Below are 25,000 nucleotides of genomic sequence, written 5' to 3' on the forward strand. Positions count from 1 at the left end.
CAGAGAGAGAGAGAGGCAGAGAGGGAGAGATACTTACATCCACTTATACATACGCAGTCATATATGCGTAAACACATACATAGAGACATACATAAATACATACAAGCATACACACATACATCTATATACATATATGCCTATCTATATAGATACATACATTGTTATGTACATACACACATAAATACATACATATGTACATCTGTATTCATACATACACATACATACAAATATACATATATGCACACACATACATACATAAATATATACATACATACATTCATACACATACATACATACATATACATATATACACATTCATACAAGCATACATATATGCACACACATACATACATTCATGCATGCATACACATACACACACATACATACATACATTCATACATACAGACATACACACACATACAGACACACATACACATACATACATACATACATACATACATACATACATACATACATACATACATACATACATAAGGATATGTACTGACCCGTCTTGAGTAAAGTATGGCTAAACTTGGGATCTTGGAGAATGAATGCAAATCCTGAAATCCTATGCTACAAATGATCATATCTGGGAGCATAAGAAATCGGCAAGACCCTCTTAAGATTTAAAGCAGGGGTGGGGAAGCCCCCAGCCACGGGTACAATGGTGCCTGTGAGAATATTTTATTGCACCCACAGGCCAATTTACTCGTATTTACAAAATATAATTAATTTTTCAATCATAAAATTCATATAATTATAGGTGCAGGAGTGGCTGTGTGGTAAGTAGCTTGCTAACCAACCACATGGTTCCGGGTTCAGTCCCACTGCGTGGCATCTTGGGCAAGTGTCTTCTACTATAGCCTCGGGCCGACCAAAGCCTTGTGAGTGGATTTGGTAGACGGAAACTGAAAAAAGCCCATCGTATATATATATATACGTATATATATATATATATGTGTGTGTGTATATGTTTGTGTGTTTTTCCCCCCAACATCACTTGACAATCGATGCTGGTGTGTTTAGGTCCCCATAACTTAGCAGTTCGGCTAAAGAGACCGATAGAATAAGTACTAGGCCAGCTCATTGTATGACAATCAAAAATTCTAGAGTGTTATGTTCGTTGTTATGAGCTAGTGTACCTTTTTAGGAAAAGCTTAGATAAGATGGATTTACAGATTAAAGTAGTAGAAAGACCAAGAACCCTCATAAAATCCCTGATCTATAGAACATGTCCATTTGATAGGTCTCCATGTTTGGAGAACAACTGTATAGTATGTAAGATGAACCCACAGGTTAACTGTAAGATTAGGAATGTGATCTACAGCTTACTGTGTACTGAGGGACAGTGCAGAAACAAGACAACATACGTTGGGGAGACAGCATGTAGCATAGGGAGCAGATAGATGGATACTGGCAGGATTTCAGACAGGAGAAAAGCTTGCCAGTGCTCTATCAACATGCTCAGTTAGAATATAGAATCTTGGTTACTAACATGTTAGGGTATTATCAACATATAGAACAGACACAACGCTTAGACAGATTACAGAGGCCACACACATAGAAGTAGACAGAAAGTCTCAACAGAAAACGTAAATGGAACAATAAAACCTCTCCACCACATTATGCAACATGACGACTTAGACAGAATGAGAGAAGCACAGATACAAACAGTATAACACACATATACCCATATACATACACACATAAGACATATACACACACAAGATACATGTACACACACAAGACACACATACACATACTTCAGATGGAATGAGTGAGGAAAAAATAAATACAGAAATAAGTAAATAAATCATCATCATCATTGTTTAACGTCCGCTTTCCATGCTGGCATGGGTTGGACGATTTGACTGAGGAATGGCGAACCAGATGGCTGCACCAGGCTCCAATCTGATCTGGCAGAGTTTCTACAGCTGGATGCCCTTCCAGATGCCAACCACTCTGAGAGTGTAGTGGGTGCTTTTACGTGCCACTGGCACGAGGGCCAGTCAGGCGGTACTGGTAACGGCCATACTCAAATGGTGTTTTTTACATGCCACCTGCACAGGAACCAGTCCAGCGGCACTGGCAACAACCTCGCTCAAATGTTTTTTCATGTGACAGTAATGTGATACTGGTAATGATCACATTCAATTGGTGCTTTTTACATGACACCAGCACAGAAGCCAGTTAGCTGTTCTGGCAATGATCAGGTTTGGATGGTGCTCTTAGGGCTCCACTAGCATCATCATCATCATCATCGTTTAACGTCCATTTTCCATGCTAGCATGGGTTGGACGGTTCGACCGGGGATCTGGGAAGCCAGAAGGCTGCACCAGGCCCAGTCTGATCTGGCAGTGTTTCTACAGCTGGATGCCCTTCCTAACGCCAACCACTCCGTGAGTGTAGTGGGTGCTTTTTACGTGCCACCGGCATGGAGGCCAGACGAGGCTGGCAAACGGCCACGATCAGATGGTGCTTTTTACATGCCACCGGCATGGAGGCCAGTCGGGGCGGTGCTGGTAACGGCCACGTTCGGATGGTTCTCTTACGTGCCACCGGCACTGGTATCACAGCTACAATTTCCATTGATGTTGATCGATTTTGATTTTGATTTTGATTTTTAGTTGCCTCAACAGGTCTTCACAAGTAGGGTTAGTGTCACAAGAAGGAAAGGTATGCATAAGTGGGCTGGCTATGTCCCAGGTAGAGGCCACGGGTTGTGGCCTCACTTGTCCTGCCGGGTCTTCCCATGCACAGCATACTTCCAAAGGTTGTAATAAGCAAATGCATATATACATATAACTACACACATAAAACACATACATGCATGCACAAAACACACACACACACACACAGACAAATGCATGCACAGATAAGGATACACAGCACAGAAAGATAAAATAGATTGAACAGAACAGAAGGAGACACATGGGAGGGAGACTCACCGAGGAGGTCACAGGAGGGGTGAAAAAAGATTTAATTCTCGAAGACACAATAATAATAATAATAATAACAAGGCTAAAGTGAAGATCAATTGTATGGGTCTTGTGTTTACTTGGGGAAGAGATATGACCATCCCCAAATATAAGGATTACTTACTCTTTTCTCTTTTACTTGTTTCAGTCATTTGACTGTGGCCATGCTGGAGCACCGTCTTTAGTCGAGCAAATCGACCCCAGGACTTATTCTTTGTAAGCCCAGTACTTATTCTATCGGTCTCTTTTGCCGAACCGTTAAGTTTACTCTTTTACTTGTTTCAGTCATTTGACTGTGGCCATGCTGGAGCACCGCCTTTAGTCAAGCAACTCGACCCCGGGACTTATTCTTTGGAAGCCTACTACTTATTCTATCGGTCTCTTTTGCCGAACCGTTAAGTTTACTCTTTTACTTGTTTCAGTCATTTGACTGTGGCCATGCTGGAGCACCGCCTTTAGTCGAGCAAATCGACCCCGGGACTTATTCTTTGTAAGCCCAGTACTTATTCTATCGGTTTCTTTTGCCGAACCGCTAATTGACGGGGACGTAAACACACCAGCATCGGTTGTCAAGCAATGTTGGGGGAAAAACACTGACACACAAACACACAAACACACACAGACAAACACACACACACACACACACACACACATATATATATATAAATATATATATAAATATATATATATATATATATATATACATTCAAAATGTGACCGCGTGTGTACCGTTGGCGATTTTTTTCCCTCTGTCTTCCCTTCTCTGGATCTTTCCTTCTCCTTTGTTTCCGACGAAGAGCTCTGCTCGAAATGTTAAACCCTCCTTCTTTCCTTCTTTCCTGAGCGTCCAATAATACTATATTTGTTCCACGTCCTCGCGTTGTTGTCTTTTTTTGTGCTTTCTTGTTTGGATTAACTAACTACATATATATATATATATATATATATACATATATATGACAGGCTTCTTTCAGTTTCCGTCTACCAAATCCACTCACAAGGCTTTGGTCGGCCCGAGGCTATTGTAGAAGACACTTGCGCAAGATGCCACGCAGTGGGACTGAACCCGGAACCATGCGGTTGGTTAGCAAGCTACTTACCACACAGCCACTCATGCACTTTTGCCCTAACATATCTTTACTAATTGTCGCATCACCTTCTGTGCCCGCTTGCTTACAGTTGGTACTATTGTGGTGGCGTGATCAAAGTTTCAGCCTAATCGGGCTAAATGGCCTGAACTCTTTGCATGAACACCCTCCCTGTACATAACTCCATGTACCCCTACATGGCCTTGCTTTTTGCTTTTTGAGCCAAAAAATTAAATTGAATTGAATATATATTTATATAAAGCTCTATCTGTGACGATTTCATCTCAATCGAAGGAGAGGGGCTTTCTCCGTCCGGGTTGCGGATCCGTTGAATAAGCTGCCGGACGAGATTGTGAAGATGCCGACGACCGCTCGGTTCAAAGTCTCTCTTGACCAGAAATGGCCTGAACTCTTTGCATGAACACCCTCCCTGTACATAACTCCTTGTCCCCCTACATGGCCTTGCTTTTGCTTTTTGAGCCAAAAAATTAACTTAAACTTAACTTATATATTTATCTGTTTTTTGCAAAACATATTAACCCTTTAGTGTTCGCATTATTCTGCCAAAATTAATGCTTCTTCATCCACATTGTTTTGAATTAATCATGCATTATCTTGTAGCTATGAGATTTTGATGAGGAAGCTGTTAATTTTTAAGATGATATTGTAGGGTTGGTGTAAGAGACCAGGTCTGGCCAGTTTGAACATAAAGCAGGCAGAATACTTTTGGCTGGATATGGCTGGCTTAAATGCTAAAGGGTTAAACAACACGAAAAATTAATAAAGAAACGTAAAAATAAACAAGCTTTTGACGATTTTATAGATATTTCAAAATTATGATGCTATGATGCTAGGTGTTTCCATTATTTTGTCCAACCCCTGTATATGCATGTGTGTGTGAGGGAGTGGTGAAAGGTTCCTGGTTTTGGGTAAAAAAAAATACTGGAGGATCAGTTAATTATGGTTTTATTCAACATATTCCCCCTCTCAGGTTCACACACTGATTGCAGCAAAGGTCCTTCAGTTTTTCTAAGCCCTGTAAAAAGAACTCAGAAGGTTGGGTCTCCTGCAGGACCCTTAAAGCCAGGAACTTTTCAGTGCCCCCTTGTACAATGTATGGAAGACTAAAATTAGCCTATATATATATATAGGTGCAGGAGTGGCTGTGTGGTAAGTAGCTTGTTTACCAACCACATGGTTCCGGGTTCAGTCCCACTGTGTGGCAACTTGGACAAGTGTCTTCTACTATAGCCTCGGGCCGACCAAAGCCTTGTGAGTGGATTTGGTAGACGGAAACTGAAAGAAGCCCATCGTATATGTATATATATATATATATATATATAGGTGCAGGAGTGGCTGTGTGGTAAGTAGCTTGCTTACCAACCACATGGTTCTGGGTTCAGTCCCACTACGTGGCATCTTGGGCAAGTGTCTTCTACTATAGCCTTGGGCCGACCAGAGCCTTGTGAGTGGATTTGGTAGACGGAAACTGAAAGAAGCCTGTCGTATATATGTATATATATATATAGATATATGTGTGTTTGTGTGTTTGTGTTTGTCCCCCTAGCATTGCTTGACAACCAATGCTGGTGTGTTTACGTCCCCATCACTTAGCGGTTCGGCAAAAGAGACCGATAGAATAAGTACTGGGCTTACAAAAGAATAAGTCCCTGGGTCGATTTGCTCGACTAAAGGTGGTGCTCCAGCATGGCCACAGTCAAATGACTGAAACAAGTAAAATAGTATAATAGGGTTGCAGCCGGTTGACATCTATTTATACAGTTCTGTCTTTGTTTAGTGGTGGAACAATGAAGCAAGTTTCTCAGCTCTCCCTGGCCTATTCTCTGGGTTCCATTGTGTCTCTACAAAAAACAGGAAGAACTTAATGGCCATTGGTGTTGTCTCCATTCTCATCCATTAATACCACCACCGCTGCTGCCACCACCACCACCATCACCACCACCACGGTCACCACTACCACCTCTACTACCACTCATCACCATCACTACCACCACGGTCACCACCACCCATCACCACCACTACCACCACTACAGTCACCACTACCACCACCCATCACCACGGTCACCACTACCACCACGGTCACCACTACCACCACGGTCACCACTACCACCACGGTCACCACTACCACCACCCACCACCACAGTCACCACAATCGCCACCACAATCACAGTCACCACTACCACCACCACTACCACAAACCCACCACCACCACCACCACCCATCATCACCACCACCATCACGGTCACCACTACCACCACCCACCACCACCACCACCAACACCACCACCACTACAGTCACCACTACCACCACCACTACCACCACCCATCACCACCACCACCACCACCCATCACCACCACCACCATCACGGTCACCACTACCACCTCTACCATCACCACCACTACAACCACCACCCATCACCACCACAGTCACCACTACCACCAACCACCACAATCACTACTACCACCACTTCCACCACCCATCACCACAGCCACTGTCATCGCAGTGGTGTTGGTGGTCATCACCACCATCATTGCTATTTCTGTCATTGTTGCCATCTTCATAATTGTCATCACATCATCATCATCATTATCATCATCACCACCACCACCACCAACACCACCATCACCATCACCATCATCATCATCATCTTGATCATCACCATCATCATCATCATCGTCATCATCATCTTGATCATCATCATCATCATCATCATCGTCATCATCATCACCATCATCACCATCACCATCATCATAATTACCATCATCATCATCATCATCATCATCATTCTCTTTTCACATATGCACACACACACACACACACTCCAGCAACATCACCGCCATCACCACCACCACCATCCTCATCGTTGTCATCGTTTGTATGGAAGAGATACAAAGTATTGCTTCAATCACAGAACGGCGGGGGGGAGCCCTTTCCCTACCCCCTACTCCCCCACCCCTACTCCCCCACCCCCGCCACATCCACCTCGGGCCACCACTGCTTCCTGTTGTTAAATAAAGAACAGAAGAAGGAGTGATGGTCATGGGAGGGCTGGGCAGGGCGACATTCCACTTGTTTGTATTCTGCACCCAAAGCCATGCCCATCCCCCCTCTCTCTCTCCTCTTATCTTTCTCTAAATGATTCCCTCTCCATATAAGCTCTCTCTCTCTCTCCATTTCTTTCTCTCTCTCTCTCTGTGCGTGTGTTTGTCTGTCTGTCTGTCTGACTCTGTCTCTCTCTCTTAATCTCTTTCTCTGTGTGCATGTCTCTCTCTCTCTCTCTGTCCGTCTGTCTATCAGTTTGTCTCTGTCTCTCTCTCTCTAACTTCTACTCTCTCTCTCTCTCTCTAACTTCTACTCTCTCTCTCTCTAACTTCTCTCTCTCTCTAACTTCTCTCTCTCTCTAACTTCTCTCTCTCCCTCTCTCTTCTACTCTCGCTCTCTCTCTCTCTAACTTCTACTCTCTCTGTCTCTCTCTCTCTCTATCTAACTTCTACTCTCTCTCCCTCTCTCTTCTACTCTCGCTCTCTCTCTCTCTAACTTCTACTCTCTCTCTCTCGCTCTCAATCTCTCTCTCTTTCTCAATCTCTTTCTGTGTTTGTCTCTCTCTCTCTCTCTCTCTCTGTAGCTACTCTTGCTCTTTCTCTTTTTCTATCTCTAACGTCTACTCTGTCTCCTTCTTTCTCTCTCTATTTCTCTCTCTCCAGCTCTGTCCATCTGTCTGGCAGTCTGTCTCACTCTCTGAAGCTTCTACACTATCTCTCTCTCTCTCTGGCTTCTACTCTCTCTCTTTCTCAATATCTTTCTCTGCGTGCGTGTGTGTGTGGTGTGTGTCTCTCTCTTTCTCTCTCTAACTTCTACTCAGTCTTTCTTTACTACTCTCCCTCTCTCTCCCTCTCTCTCTTGGCGTCTTCTTCTCTCTACCTGTCTGTCTCTCTCCATCTCTGTCTGTCTGTATGTCTCTCTCTCATTCTCTCTCCCCATTTCTGTCTGTCTGTCTGTCTATCTCTGTTTCTGCTCCATTTACTTCCCTCCCCAACCCCTACCTACTCACCATATTGTTCCTTGTCCTCCCTCGCCCACCACCCACCACCAGCAACACCGCCCTCCCCCTTTCCCTCCCTTTCACTGGGTCAGTCACGCTCCACTGATTGCATTGATTTGCTTCAATGATGTCATGTCTCAGGAACTCAGAAATGTCTCAACCACCACCACCATCACCACCACAACCATCACCATCATCATCATCACCACCACCACCATCATCATCATCATCATCATCACCACCACCATCATCACCACCATCACCACCACCACCATCGCCACCACTACCACTACAACCACCACCACCATCACCACCACAACCACCACTACCATCACCACCACCATCACCACCACACCACCACCAACACCACCACTACCATCACCACCACCAACACCACCACACCACCACCACCACCACCACTACCACCACCACCACCATCACCACCAAAACCACCACCACCATCACAACCACCACCACAACCACCGCCACCACCACCATCACCACCAACACCAACCACACCACCACCACCACCACCACTACCACCACCACCACCATCACCACCACAACCACCACCACCACCATCACCACCACAACCATCCTACTACCATCATCACCACCAAAACCACCACTACCACTACAACCACCACCACCATCACCAACACCACCACTACCATCACACCACCAACACCACCACACCACCACCACCACCACTACCACCACCACCACCACCACTACAACCACCACCACCACCACCACCATCACCACCAAAACCACCACCACCACTACAATCACCACCACCACACCATCACCATCACCACCACCATCACCACCACCACCATCACCACCACTACCATTGTCACAATGATGGTAGTAGTAGTAGCAGTAATAGTGAGAAGAGGAGAGGAGAGTGGGAAGAAGAAGGAGAAGAGGAAGGAGAGATGAAGGGAGAGGAGTAGTAGTAGTAGGAAGAGGAGGAAAAGGAGGAGGAGGAGGATGCTCATCTTGAGAGTTCCACATCAGTAACCTCCACTACTGGAACCATTATAGTTGTTAATCTGGTCGACTCCCACCCCACCCCCACAGTTCCCCCTCCCCCCTCTCATGTCATCTTACACCTGCCTTCACCCTCTCTGTATCAACCCACCTGGAAACTGCCCTGGGTTTTATGAGGCAGCCGCCCTGTTGAAGTAATGTAAACCAAGACTTTGAATCAAAACTTCTTGTTAATTTATGTTTAATTTATGTTTAATTTATGTTAATTTATGTTAATTTATGTTCCAAACACTAGATTAATAATGACAGTTATTTTAAGTAAATGCTTCATTAATTTCAAAATTAATTGCAACAAATTCAATGTATTTCAACAGAAATATGCTAAGAAAAGGGTCCTCTTGGCCCACGTACTCACGTTTCTTATTTCTTTACTACCCACGAGGGGCTACACACAGAGGGGACAAACAAGGACAGACAAAGGGATTGAGTCTATTATATCGATCCCAGTGCATAACTGGTACTTATTTAATTGACCCTGAAAGGATGAAAGGCAAAGTCGACCTCGCCGGAATTTGAACTCAGAACGTAACGGCAGATGAAATACCTATTTCTTTACTACCCACAAGGGACTAAACACAGAGGGGACAAATAACGTTTCTGCCAGCTCACCGTTTCTGTTCAATCCTTTCTCCCCAGAACATCACTCCCTCTGGAATCTTCTCATCTCTTTGCTCTTCTAACCTGCAACAGATTAAACGGGGGTCACTTAATTTATGGAAAGCCTGCAAAGTTCAGGAGCAGAAATCTTTCTACCCCACCTTCCCTCTTCCCCTTCATCTTCTTCTCTTCCTCATCTTCATTTTCTTCCTCTTCCTTTTCATGTTCCTCCTCCTCCTCTTCCTCTTTCTTTGCTTCTCTTCCTCCTCCCCTACTTTTTCTCCTTTCCCCATCTCTCTCTCCTTCTCCTCCCCTTCCTTTCCCTTCTTCCTGTCCTTCTCATCCTTTTCCTCCTCCTCCTCTTCTTCCTTCCCTCCCCTTCTTCATCTTCTTCCCCTTCCTTTTCATGTTCCTCCACTTCCTCCTCCTCCTCCTCTCCCCCTCCTCCAATCCCCTCCCCTCCTGTTGATATCTATCTATCTATCTATCTATCTGTCAATCTATCTATCTATCTATCTATCTATCTATCTATCTATCTATCTATCTATCTATCTATTTACCCATCTATCTATCTATCTATCTATCTATTTACCCATCTATCTATCTATCTATCTATCTATCTATCTATCTATCTATCTATCTACCTATCTATCTATCTATCTATCTATCTATCTATCTATCTACCTATCTATCTATCTATTTACCCATCTATCTATCTATCTATCTATCTATTTACCCATCTATCTATCTATCTATCTACCTATCTATCTATCTATCTATCTATTTACCCATCTATCTATCTATCTATCTATCTATCTATCTATCTATCTATCTATCTATCAATCTAACTATATATATATATATATATATATATATATATATTTATGGAAAGCGGATGTTAAAGGATGATGATGATGATATATATATATACACACTGTACTTGAGGAGTCTTATTGAGTCAAGTACATCAACATTCAAAAATCAATGGAAATTGTAGTTGTGATACCAGTGCAGGTGGCACGTAAAAAGCACCCACTACACTCGTGGAGTGGTTGGCGTTAGGAAGGGCATCCAGCCGTAGAAACACTGCCAGATCAGACTGGAGCCTGGTGCAGCCTCCTGGCTTCCCAGACACCGGTTGAACCGTCCAACCCATGCTAGCATGGAAAACGGACGTTAAACGATGATGATGATGATATATATACCAGAGTAACCACATAAATGTGAAACAAGATGGAAAAAAGAGTACTCAAATACCAGAGGTAGAGTAATATGCTTTATTTAAAAGCAGCAGAAATATAACAAAAGCTGTTACTCAGAGTTTCACGTCCCCATCTACTAAATCCACTCGCGAGGCATTAGTCGGTTCAAGGCTATAGTAGAAGACTCTTGCCCAAGGTGCCACGCAGTGGGACTGAACCCAGAACCATGTGGTTGGTAAACAAGCTACTTACCACACAGCCACTCCTGCACCTATATAAATATATATATATATATATATATATATATATAAAATATATATATATATATATATATATATTATATATATATATATATGTATATACGATGGGCTTCTTTCAGTTTCCATCTACCAAATCCACTCACAAGGCTTTGGTCAGCCCGAGGCTATAGTAGAAGACACTTGCCCAAGGTGCCACGCAGTGGGACTGAACCCGGAACCATGTGGTTGGTAAGCAAGCTACTTACCACACAGCCACTCCTGCACCTATATATATATATATATATATATATATATATATGTATATACGATGGGCTTCTTTCAGTTTCCGTCTACCAAATCCACTCACAAGGCTTTGGTCAGCCTGAGGCTACAGTAGAAGACACTTGCCCAAGATGCCACGCAGTGGGATTGAACCCGGAACCATGTGGTTGTGAAAGAAGAAAACCAAAGAACACTCACACCATAATTAAGTTATTCGTTGATAATTTCAAAGGTCTCTGGATTATCATCCTCGTTATCAGACAGCTTAGATTAAATAACTTCGTTAACAGCATCTGGTCTTTTTTTCCTTCCTGCAATCTTTTAACGAGGAGGGTAGGTGTTGCCTATTTTTTCTTCTTTCTTTTATTTTTGTACTTGTTTTAGTCATTTGGTGGAGGCGCGTGACTTAGTGGTTAGGGTGTCAGCATCATGATCGTAAGATTGTGGTTTCGATTCTTGGACCGGGCGACTCATTGTGTTCTTGAGCAAAACACTTCATTTCACGTTGCTCCAGTCCACTCAGCTGGCAAAAATGAGTAACGCTGCGATGGACTGGCGTCCCTGTGGAGGCGCATGGCTAAGTGGTTAGTGTGTCAACATCATGATCATAAGATTGTGGTTTCGATTCTTGGCGGGCGACTCATTGTGTTCTTGAGCAAAACACTTCATTTCACGTTGCTCCAGTCCACTCAGCTGGCAAAAATGAGTAACGCTGCGATGGACTGGCGTCCTTGTGGAGGCGCATGGCTTAGTGGTTAGGGTGTCAGCATCATGATCATAAGATTGTGGTTTCGATTCCTGGCGGGCGACTCATTGTGTTCTTGAGCAAAACACTTCATTTCACGTTGCTCCAGTCCACTCAGCTGGCAAAAATGAGTAACGCTGCGATGGACTGGCGTCCTTGTGGAGGCGCATGGCTTAGTGGTTAGGGTGTCAGCATCATGATCATAAGATTGTGGTTTCGATTCCTGGACCGGGCGACTCATTGTGTTCTTGAGCAAAACACTTCATTTCACGTTGCTCCAGTCCACTCAGCTGGCAAAAATGAGTAACGCTGTGATGGACTGGCGTCCCTGTGGAGGCGCATGGCTAAGTGGTTAGTGTGTCAACATCATGATCATAAGATTGTGGTTTCGATTCTTGGACCGGGCGACTCATTGTGTTCTTGAGCAAAACACTTCATTTCACGTTGCTCCAGTCCACTCAGCTGGCAAAAATGAGTAACGCTGTGATGGACTGGCGTCCCTGTGGAGGCGCATGGCTAAGTGGTTAGTGTGTCAACATCATGATCATAAGATTGTGGTTTCGATTCCTGGACCGGGCGACTCGTCGTGTTCTTGAGCAAAACACTTCATTTCACGTTGCTCCAGTCCACTCAGCTGGCAAAAATGAGTAACGCTGTGATGGACTGGTGTCCCTGTGGAGGCGCATGGCTTAGTGGTTAGGGTGTCAGCATCATGATTGTAAGATTGTGGTTTCGATTCCTGGACCGGGCGACTCGTCGTGTTCTTGAGCAAAACACTTCATTTCACGTTGCTCCAGTCCACTCAGCTGGCAAAAATGAGTAACGCTGTGATGGACTGGCGTCCCTGTGGAGGCGCATGGCTTAGTGGTTAGGGTGTCAGCATCATGCTCGTAAGATTGTGGTTTCGATTCTTGGACTGGGCGACTCATTGTGTTCTTGAGCAAAACACTTCATTTCACGTTGCTCCAGTCCACTCAGCTGGCAAAAATGAGTAACGCTGCGATGGACTGGCATCCCTGTGGAGGCGCGTGACTTAGTGGTTAGGGTGTCAGCATCATGATCGTAAGATTGTGGTTTCGATTCTTGGACTGGGCGACTCATTGTGTTCTTGAGCAAAACACTTCATTTCACGTTGCTCCAGTTCACTCAGCTGGCAAAAATAAATAACGCTGCGATGGACTGGCGTCCCATCCAGCTGGGGAACACATACGCCATAGAAACCGGGAAACCGGGCCCATGAGCCTGACTTGGATTTAAAAGGGCGCATTTGGAGGCGCAATGGCCCAGTGGTTAGGGCAGCAGTCTCACAGTCGGAGGATTGCGGTTTCAATTCCCTAACCGGGCGTTGTGTGTGTTTATTGAGCGAAAACACCTAAAGCTCCACAAGGCTCTGGCAGGGGGTGGTGGTGACCCCTGTTGTACTCTTTTGCCACAACTTTTTCTCACTCTCTCTTCCTGTTTCTTGAGTAACACTGCGATGGACTGGTGTCCCGTCCAGCTGGGGGGAACACGTACGCCATAGAAACCGGGAAACCGGGCCCATGAGCCTGGCTAGGCTTGAAAAGGGTGCATTTGTTTACTTTTTTTCGGTCATTTGACTGGGGCCATACTGGAGCACCGGCTTAAAGGGGTTTCAGGGGCTTATTCTTTATAAGCCCAGTACTTATTCTGTTGGTCCCTTTTTTTGCTGAATTGCTAAGTTACAGGGATGTAAACACACCAACACCAGTTGTCAAGCTGTCATGGGGGGAGGACAGACACAAAAGCACACACACACACACAAAGGGAGCACTCTGTCGGTTACGACGACGAGAGTCCCAGCTTGCACATAAAATTAACATGCAAGTGGCTGAGTACTCCACAGACACGTGTAGCTTTAATGTAGTTCTCAGGTACAACTCCATTTTGCCAGCTGAGTGGCCTGGAGCAACATGAAATAAAGTGTCTTGCTCAAGGTCACAACGCGTCGTTGGGGATTGAACACACAACCTTACAATCGCTAGCCAAATGCCCTAACCACTAAACCACGCAGCTTCACACACACATATATACATATACAGGCAATTAAGATTCAAGTGAGTTCTATTGAATTCACATGAATATGGTCCTTAACTAGGATGCACCGGAAATCTATATGGTGTTAACCATACGACAAAGTGGGGTGATTACAAATAGGAAAAAAGCAACAAGAATGGATCAGTATATATCGGTACAATTGTTTCGTACGAAGACATCTTTAATAAGGCTACAAAAATTGCAGTAAATATAAGTGACTCGTACTCATCAGCTGAAAAAACATCCGAGATCTCCAAACATCAAAGGGCGTGATGTTACACTTAGGAAACATCATGGAAAATTCTATAAAAATGAGATTTAGATAACAAATTGGTTTCTAAAAGTTCTTTTAGTATTGCACAGTCATATATCAGGTTTTAAAAAATTTTTAAAAACCTCTTAGTCTTCCAGAAAGTGAAGATGAAAGTGAGGGTGTGAGTTAATCCGTATTGAAGAAAGTTCGATTCCTGGAGATATGACTGTGCAATACTAAAAGAACTTTTAGAAGTCAATTTGTTATCTAAATCTCATTTTTATAGAACTATCCCTGATGTTTCATCATCATCATCATCATCATCATTTAACGTCCGCTTTCCATGCTAGCATGGGTTGGACGGTTCAACTGGGGTCTGGGGAGCCCGAAAGCTGCACCAGTCCAGTCAGATCTGGCAGTGTTTCTACAGCTGGATGCCCTTCCTAACGCCAACCACTCCGAGAGTGTAGTGGGTGATTTTATGTGCCACCGACACAGGTGCCAGACGAGGCTGGCAAACGGCCACGATCGGATGGTGTTTTTTATGTGCCACCGACACAGGTGCCAGACGAGGCTGGCAGACGGCCACGATCGGATAGTGTTTGTCATGTGCCCACCGCACTGATTACAGCACTGATGGATTTCTTGTGTGCCACAGGCACTGGTACCACAAGATACAAATTCCATTGATCACGTGTGTAAAATCACCCCGTTTGATGTTTTCGGCTGAAGAGTACGATCCATCTATTGTATTGTATTGGCATCCTTTCTGTCTCGGGAGACAATGGAGTAGTCTAGTCCGGCTTTTACATTTCATGTCCTGATACATCTCCTGCTGTGGCTGTGTAGTCCTATCCTGGACAAACACTCCCTCTGCCAGGTACCGCAAATGTAGCCAAGACTGTTCCTGGCTGGTTGTAATGTCATAGTTTCTTGTTGACGTCTTTTCTTGTCTTTCCATTTCTCCTCTCTCTCTCTCTCTCTGTCACTCCTTTGTATTCCCTCTTTTACGGTATGTCCCCAATCTCCACGGTTGCCGGCAACTGCCTCCCAATCGCTAATATTGATGTTGCAGGCCTTCATATCCCTTTTGCAAACATCCCTGTAACGAGCCATCTATATTTACTGCAATATTTGTAGCCTTATTAAAGATGTCTTCGTACGAAACAATTGTACCGATATATTGATCCATTCTTGTTGCTTTTTTCCTATATATACATATACATATATACAAGGGTGTATCTAGGGTAAATGGCACCCAGGGCAAGCATTATAATCTCTCTCAAATCACACCCGACTGTCTCATGTGTATATACAGGGATTCCCCGACTTGCGCGAGCCAGCTTTTGATACCGAGTGTTCAGGTTGCACGAGTTGTATTCTCGACTTGCGCTTGTTGTAAAAATATTTATTAGGCGCAGGAGTGGCTGTGTGGTAAGTAGCTTGCTAACCAACCACATGGTTCTGGGTTCAGTCCCACTGCGTGGCATCTTGGGCAAGTGTCTTCTGCTATAGCCTCGGGCCGACCAATGCCCTGTGAGTGGATTTGGTAGACAGAAACTGAAAGAAGCCTGTCGTATATATGTATATATATATATATGTATGTGTGTGTCTGTGTTTATCCCCGTAGCATTGCTTAACAACCGATGCTGGTGTGTTTACGTCCCCGTCATTTAGCGGTTCGGCAAAAGAGACCGATAGAATAAGTACTGGGCTTACAAAGAATAAGTGTTGGGGTTGATTTGCTCGACTAAAGGCGGTGCTCCAGCATGGCCACAGTCAAATGACTGAAACAAGTAAAAGAGTAAAGAGTAAAGAGTATCCATGGTTGCATTGCCTTGTCTGTTATCTTGTTATCTGTCCATCATTTCAAGTATACATAAAGTAAAATTAATTGTGTTTGAGTAATTGATAGCATGTTAATTAAAGTTAATGATTTTTCTTGTTATAAAAAAATGTTTGATCAACTGAATAAGTAAATTTATTTGCTACTAGCAGTATCGCCCGGCGTTGCTCGGGTTTGTAAGCCAAAGAATAGCAAAAGAATAGCAAAAATATGCATTAAAAATGGAAAAAAAATTATGGTAAATTTTTTTTTTAATCGTAGACTCATCATAGACATTTTTAGAGAGTTACTTCCCTTATATAATAGCGAAAAATGCATTAAAATGGAAAAAAATTATGGTAAATTATTTTTAAAATCGTAGACTCATCGTAGACGCACGCTAATACCCAGAAGAGCTCGATATGAATCACGACTATAAAATACCCGGTTTTGGTTAAACTGCATCGCAAAATGTGGCAGTAGTTAGGAATCTAAATCGTAGGAGACAGACACACAACCTCTCTTTTATATATAAAGACTAGCAGTAACACCCGGCGTTGCTCGGGTTTGTAAGGGAAATAACTATTTAAGCATTTTTAGAGAGTTATAGCCAAAAAATAGCAAAAAAATGCATTAAAAATGGAAAAAAAATGATGGTAAATTTTTTTAAAAATCGTTGACTCATCGTAGACATTTTTAGAGAGTTACTTCCCTTATATAATAGCGAAAAAAATACATTAAAATGGAAAAAAATTTTGGTAAATTATTTTAAAAATCGTTGACTCATAGAAACCTCTTATGTGGTAGCTAAGCATGCAAGAAATAGCAGCCAAATCTCCCTCAAATCACACCCTACTGTCTCATGTATATATAATCCCAGGAGGGAAACCTCTTATGTGGTAGCTAGGCATGCAAGAAATAGCAGCCAAATCTCCCTCAAATCACACCCTACTATCTCATGTATATATAATCCCAGGAGGGAAACCTCTTATGTGGTAGCTAAGCATGCAAGAAATAGCAGCCAAATCTCCCTCAAATCACACCCTACTGTCTCATGTATATATAATCCCAGGAGGGAAACCTCTTATGTGGTAGCTAGGCATGCAAGAAATAGCAGCCAAATCTCCCTCAAATCACACCCTACTATCTCATGTATATATAATCCCAGGAGGGAAACCTCTTATGTGGTAGCTAAGCATGCAAGAAATAGCAGCCAAATCTCCCTCAAATCACACCTTACTGTCTCATGTATATATAGTCCCATGAGGGAAACCTCTTATGTGGTAGCTAAGCATGCAAGAAATAGCAGCCAAATCTCCCTCAAATCACACCCTACTGTCTCATGTATATATAGTCCCATGAGGGAAACTTCTAGTTTGAGAATTATGCAATGAAATAATAAGGGCCTGACTAAAGTTTGTGATGCGTGCCATTGTGTCTTGAATCCAGTGATGCGTGCAGTGGCGATGTAGGGGAAGGGGTCCAGGAGTGGATGGTGGTGGTGGTGGTAGTGATGGTGGTGGTGGTTGTGGTGGTTGTGTAAGACTTTCCTTGTAATGATCAGTGATTAATTAATGGTCATGTGACTGGATGGTCAATATATGTATTTTTTTGGGTTTTTTATGTATGGATGGTGGTGGTGATGGAAGGGTGTTGGTGGGGGGTCGGTGTTTGTGTGGTGTGTGTGTGTGGAGGTGGGGTTAAGGTCTGGGTCAGAATTGAGGGCATGTCAAAAGGGGGATTTGGTAGTTATTTATGAAAACATCGTCATCATCATCATCCACGTCATCGTTATCATCATCATCATCATTGCCATGTTTATAGTCATCATCATCGTCACCACAACAACCATCACTATCATCATCATCATCATCATTCTCATCACCACCATCATCATCATCATCGTCATCATCACCACCATCATCATCATTCTCATCACCATCATCGTCATCGTCATCATCATCATCACAATCATCATCATTGTCACCACAACAACCATCACTATCATCATCATCATCATCATCATCATCATCATCACCAATACCACCGCTATCATCACCATCATCATCATAATTGCCATCATCATCACTATCATCATCATCATCAATCCAAATCCCATTCCCCCTCCTCCCCTCCTCCTCCTGTTCCTCTTTCTATGCTACAGAGGGGGGTGGGGGTGGGACAAAGGAGAAGAAGAGGTAGAGAGAAAGCAACTGGGGTAGAATTACTTCATCCAAGAAATGGGATGAGGGTGTAGGTGGCATCTATTCCGGGTGGTGATGGTGACGATGACGACAACAACGATGATGATGGTGGTGGTCGTAGTGGTGGAGGTGGTGATGGTAGTTGTGGTTGTAGTGGTAGTGATGGTCGTGGAGGCGGTGGTGGTGGTTCTGATGGTGGTAGTTCTGATGGTGGTTGTGGTGTAGTAGTGATGGTGGTTGTGGTGGTGGTTGAGACATTTCTGAGTTCCTGAGACATGACATCATTGAAGCAAATCAATGCAATCAGTGGAGCGTGACTGACCCAGTGAAAGGGAAGAAATGGGGGAGGGCGGTGGTGGGCGAGGGAGGACAAGGAACATTGTGGTGGCGGTGGTGGTGCTTGTAGTGGTGGCAAGTAGACAGAGGTTGGAGAGGAAAATAAATGGAGCAGAGAGAGAGAGGGGGAGGAGGGAGAGAGATGGAAAGTAGTTGTGAGGGTAAAAGAGAGAGAGACAGAGTAGAAGTTAGAGAGAGAGTGAGAGACAGACAGATCAAGACATTGAGAGAGGGAGAGAGAGAAAAAGAGATAAACTGACAGAGAGAAAGAGAAAAATAGTGAAAAGAAGAGGGAGATAGACAGAGGCAAAGAAAGAAAGAAGGAAAGACTGATAAAAATAGAAAGAAAGAGAGAAAGAAAATGAAAGATAGAGAAGAGAGAGAGGGGGAGGAAGGGGAAACATAGAGAAGGGAATAGAGATAGAAAGAAAGGAAGAACGAGAGAGAGAGAGAGAGTGTAGGAAGGAGGGAGAGGACCATACTCAAAAGGTGTTTTTTTTTTAGGTAGTACCTAAAAAAACACCTTTTGAGCGTGGTCATTGCTAGAACCACCTGACTGGCCCTTGTGCCGGTGGCACGTAAAAAACACCCACTACACTCTCGGAGTGGTTGGCATTAGGAAGGGGCATCCAGCTGTAGAAACTCTGCCAGATCAAGATTGGAGTCTGGTGCAGCCTCTGGTTCACCAGTCCAACCCATGCTAGCATGGAAAATGGATGTTAAACAACAATGATGAGGATGAAGATGTCTACAGAATGGAATGGAATGGAAGCACTCCATCGGTTACGACGACGAGGGTTCCGGTTGATCCGAATCAACGGAACAGCCTGCTCATGAAATTAACGTGTAAGTGGCTGAGCACTCCACAGACACGTGTACCCTTAACGTAGTTCTCGGGGATATTCAGCGTGACACAGAGAGTGACAAGGCTGGCCCTTTGAAATACAGGTACAACAGAAACAGGAAGTAAGAGTGAGAGAAAGTTGTGGTGAAAGAGTACAGCAGGGATCACCACCATCCCCTGCCGGAGCCTCGTGGAGCTTTTTAGGTGTTTTCGCACAATAAACACTCACAACGCCCGGTCTGGGAATCGAAATCGCGATCCTATGACCGCGAGTTCGCTGCCCTAACCACTGGGCCATTGCGCCTCCACGTCAACAGAATAATATATCAGTTGTACAAACTAAAAACATGGTCTGCTTTTCACGATTTTTTTATTATGGCTTTTTGACATTAGGAAAAATATTCCATAATAGTCATAAAGTTTAATTAGCGTTTTCGTACATAGAGTAGTCATCAGATTTCAAATGTGTTTAACTGACGGTTGAGTTCTGGACAACTTTGGGACCTTTTAGAACTATATTTAAGAGATGAGGAATTATGTACATTATTTACAATTGATGGATATTTGTCCTCATCTTTTTGTTGTTAACACATCATTTCGGCTGATATACCCTCCAGCTTTCATCAGGTGTACCAACCCCAAGATTCCGAGTTCGATTCCAGGCAGTGACCTAATAATAATAATAATAATAATAATAATAATAATAACAACAACAACAACATCGAAAAATACCTTAGGAATGAAAACTCAGGTTCTAAATTTCCCAAGACACCTGTGGTTGGCATTAGGAACGGCATCCAGCTGTAGAAACACTGCCAGATCAGATTGGAGCCTGGTGCAGCCCCTGGCTCCCCAGACCCCAGTCAAACTGTCCAACCCATGCTAGCATGGAAAACGGACATTAAACGATAATAATGATGATGATGATGATGATGATGATACAGTATATATGTATGTGATGATCCCTCTTAGAGGGTTTTCCATTCAATCCTTTTTTCTTCTCTCTTGCAGACACCCTTACCAATCGAAATCTGTCGTACCGGCTGTCGTACCCACAGCCCCTCTGGTGCATGACCTTTTCGACCCCGATTTACAGAACGACAGCGATGATGGCGACACCAATGACAACGAAAACGCCGATGACCGACTGGACGACCGATGCGTTGCCATAGAAACCAGTCTCCCCGAAGCGACGACAGCAGACTCGTCTTCTCTGTGTAGTTCTTTCTCATCTTTGCTGTTGGCCTCACCACCACCACCACCACCACCACCACCACCACCGCCACAACCACCTATACTACCATCGCCACCACTACCACCTCTACTGCCATCGTCCCCCCCACCACCGCCATCTTCTCCGCCACTGTCACCCCTAAAGTCGGATTGCCCGGGGCCCGTTTCCATAGCGATAAGCGACCCTTCTATATATTTGTCTGTCTCTGACCTCGCTGACCTCCTCAGTAGCTACCGCCGCCGTCAGCCCCAGCAGCAGCAACACCACCACCGCTGTCATCGCTGCCCCTGTCAGCAGCAGCAGCAGCAGCAACAACATCACCACCAACGTCAGTACCCTCACCACCACCACCACCACCGTCACCGGCATCAACTCTGCAACTGCGGCCACCGCCCCCGACTGCAGCAGCGCCACCTGGGAGATCCCCGGCCCCGACACCTTCCTTCCATCATCGACACCCCCACCGCTGCTACCACCACCACCACCACCACCACTGCCGCTACCACCGGCAACAACTCCGACGCCAGCACCGCCCCGGCCCCCTCTCCTGACATGTTCACGCCATACCAGCAGTCTACACCGCCACCGCCACCGCCGCCACCACCACCACCGCCACCACCACCTCCACCACCGCCGCCTCCTCCACCACCGACGCCGCCGCCACCCCTGGCCCCGGTTTTGCCACCACCTCCGCCGACGCCGCAACCCCAACAGCACCATCAGCCCCTGCTCCACCACCCGCCCTTCTTCTCCTCTACCCCCTCCGCGCCCTCCGCCTCTTTCTCTGCCGCGACCGAGACGTCCACCGCCGCCTTCGCCACGTCACCGATGACGGCCAACATGGCTGCCGCGCAGGCCGAGTACATCCCGGGTCAGATGTCCACCGAGTTCCCGGCCGGAGAGGGCCCTGGCGCCGCTGTCTACCACCACCACCTCCACCAGCACCAACACCAACACCACCACCACCGGATGCGTTCCTTACAGGCGGATCCTTCTTCCGCGGTGTCGGTGCCGTCACCGTCGGGTCTCCCCGCGCCGCTGTCACACCACCACCACCACCCTGCCGGTTCCCAACCCCACCACCACCACCCACACCACCAACCCCCTTCATCGTCATCATCAGCCATGGTGCCGTTGTCGTCGAGGGCAACAGCCACCTCGCCACTTCCGCCGCCACTACAATCATCACTGGCCCCTTCAGCAACCCCGGTGCCTATGCAAGGCAACAAGCCCCTCGTCAATACGCAGTACACGGGCCCAATGAGCGTCGGTTACTCAAGGATGAACCAGCCCCCACCACCACCATCATCGTCGCAGCAAATCTCCACACAGCCCTACCCAGTGCACTTCGGGTGTCCTTCGCCAACCCCAGTCAACGTGAGTATTACTACTTTTGTCTTTTTAGGGGTTTGATTTTGTTTAAAGGTTTGTGGCATATGTTGGGGACCATAGCATCTATTTCTTTATTACCCACCAATGCCAGAACGGGATCATCATCATCATTGTTCGACCGTGGTCAAGACAATGGAATTTACCATGCTACGCCAGACTTCACAGTCTATCATGGCATTACGGAGGTCCTGTTGCTTGATGCCTGTATCCCTGAGGTTACATCAGGGTAGGAGAGTGTGCACCCTCTGGTATCGCGACCGTGGTCGAGACAATGGAATTTACCATGCTGCGCCAGACTTCACGATCCATCATAGCATTACGGGGTCCTGTTGCTGGATGCCTGAATCCCTGGAGATTACATCAAGGTAGGAGAGTGTGCACCCCCTGGTATCGCGACCGTGGTCGAGACAATGGAATTTACCATGCTGCGCCAGACTTCACGGTCCATCATAGCATTACGGAGGTCCTGTTGCTGGATGCCTGAATCCCTGGAGATTACATCAGGGTAGGAGAGTGTGCACCCCCTGGTATTGCGACCGTGGTCGAGACAATGGAATCTACCATGCTGCGCCAGACTTCACGGTCCATCATAGCATTACGGAGGTCCTGTTGCTGGATGCTGTATCCCTGGAGATTACATCAGGGTAGGAGAGTGTGCACCCTCTGGTATCGTGACCGTGGTCAAGACAATGGAATCTACCATGCTACGCCAGACTTCACGGTCCATCATAGCATTACGGAGGTCCTGTTGCTGGATGCCTGTATCCCTGGAGATTACATCAGGGTAGGAAAGTGTGCACCCTCTGGTATCGCGACCGTGGTCGAGACAATGGAATTTACCATGCTACGCCAGACTTACGGTCCATCATAGCATTACGGAGGTCCTGTTGCTGGATGCTTGTATCCCTGGAGATTACATCAGGGTAGGAGAGTGTGCGCCCTCTGGCATTGCGAGTAGATGGCTTCCAGAGGAGAAGAGTAGAAATTACTTCTTTTTCAGCTCTACAACAATGTCCTGCAAACTGGACTCTCCTACCTTTCACAAGAGATGATACAGGATGCTTGAACGGCATAGTGCCAAAGGTCCCAGCAATGCCATCATGCTAACCAGAGATAAGGAAATCATGATGGTCCTCTGGCGGACATTCGTCCTCAGCCGCCTAGATTACTGCTCACAGCTATGGTCACCCACCAGTGTAAAATTAACAGCGGACCTTGAAGCAATCCAGAGAAGATTCACAAAGAAGATTGTCTCTTTGCAACAGCTCAGCTACTGGGAAAGGTTGAAACAGCTAAGACTCTACTCCCTGGAGAAAAGATGGGAGAGGTATGCAGTAATATATGTCTGGAAGATCCTGGAAGGAATTGTGCCAAATTTTGGCATTGTAAGCCACACCAATGCTAGAATGGGACGACACTGCATAGTGCCAAAGATCCCAGCAATGCCATCACGCTTCAGGACCAACTTCTGCAACAGCCTGGGTTTTAAGTGCACACAGCTTTTTAATATTCTCCCAAACAGTCTGAGGAACTTGCACAAAGTAGATGTAGCAGTTTTTAAATCAAAGCTGGACATCTTCCTGTCGAGAGTCCCAGATGAACCTACCTCACAGCAAGAGGTGCAAATGAGAGTAGCTATGTCAAACTCCATTCTTCACCAAGTGCCACATATTAGCGGAGGTTCGTCGTAATAACAGTGTAGCACAAAACGGCGGTGCATCAGCATGGCCGCGGCTCTAAGCTGAAACAAAAAAAAACTATATATACATATATATATGTGTATGTATATCATCATCGTTTAACGTCTGCTTTCCATGCTAGCATGGGTTGGACGGTTCAACTGGGGTCTGGGAAACCAGAAGGCTGCACCAGGCCCAGTCTGATCTGGCAGTGTTTCTACAGCTGGATGCCCTTCATAACGCCAACCACTCCATGAGCGTAGTGGGTGCTTTTTACATGCCACCGGCACAGGTGCCAGGCGAGACTGGCAAACGACCACGATCGGATGGTGCTTTTTACATGCCACCGGCAGGGAGGCCAGTCAGGGCAGTGCTGGCTACGGCCACGTTCGGATGATTCTTTTACGTGCCACCGGCACTGGTATCACAACTTCAAATTTCATATATGTTGATCGAATATGATTTTGATTTTGATTTTCACTTGCCTCAACAGGTCTTCACAAGTGGAGCTTTGTGTCCCAGTATATATATATATATATATATATATGTATATAGGTGAGAAAGTTGGTGTGTGAAAGCACGTGGTTGAATATATAGAAAATAGTAAAAAGTGAAAAAACTACAGAAGGCTTATTTTAAAAGGTTAAAAAATATATATTTGAGTCATTATGTCAGAAGAATGTTATAAATCACTTATTACCTCCCCTTATCTGGAACTCTTCTTCACACTTCTCAACGTAAACATAACGATGTAAGAAATTTGAAAAGCTGAACGTGAAACCGGTCTTTCTTCAAAAACTATGTCACTGTATGAAAAAAATTTCTAACATTCTTCTGACATATTGACTCAAATATATATTTTTTAACCTTTTAAAACAAGCCTTCTGTAGTTTTTTCACTTTTTACTATTTTCTATATATATATATAT

At 45.0% G+C, this 25,000-nt stretch overlaps 1 protein-coding gene across 2 annotated transcripts in view; it reads left to right on the forward strand.

Annotated features, from left to right (window-relative positions):
- The window catches only part of LOC118768164 (WAS/WASL-interacting protein family member 3-like), a 66,867-nt gene that overhangs the window by 23,468 nt on the left and 18,399 nt on the right, over positions 1-25,000 (forward strand). The window contains exons 2-3 of one of the 2 annotated variants that reach the window (XM_036514110.1): positions 20,779-21,264; positions 21,295-22,378. In XM_036514110.1, coding sequence (XP_036370003.1) covers positions 20,779-21,264; positions 21,295-22,378 — 1,570 coding nt within the window. Of the gene's footprint in view, positions 1-20,778; positions 22,379-25,000 lie in introns of both variants that reach the window. The other variant, XM_036514109.1, reaches the window with a different exon arrangement.

The sequence above is a fragment of the Octopus sinensis genome, linkage group LG27 (genome assembly GCF_006345805.1).
Source record: "Octopus sinensis linkage group LG27, ASM634580v1, whole genome shotgun sequence".
Taxonomy (NCBI): domain Eukaryota; kingdom Metazoa; phylum Mollusca; class Cephalopoda; order Octopoda; family Octopodidae; genus Octopus; species Octopus sinensis.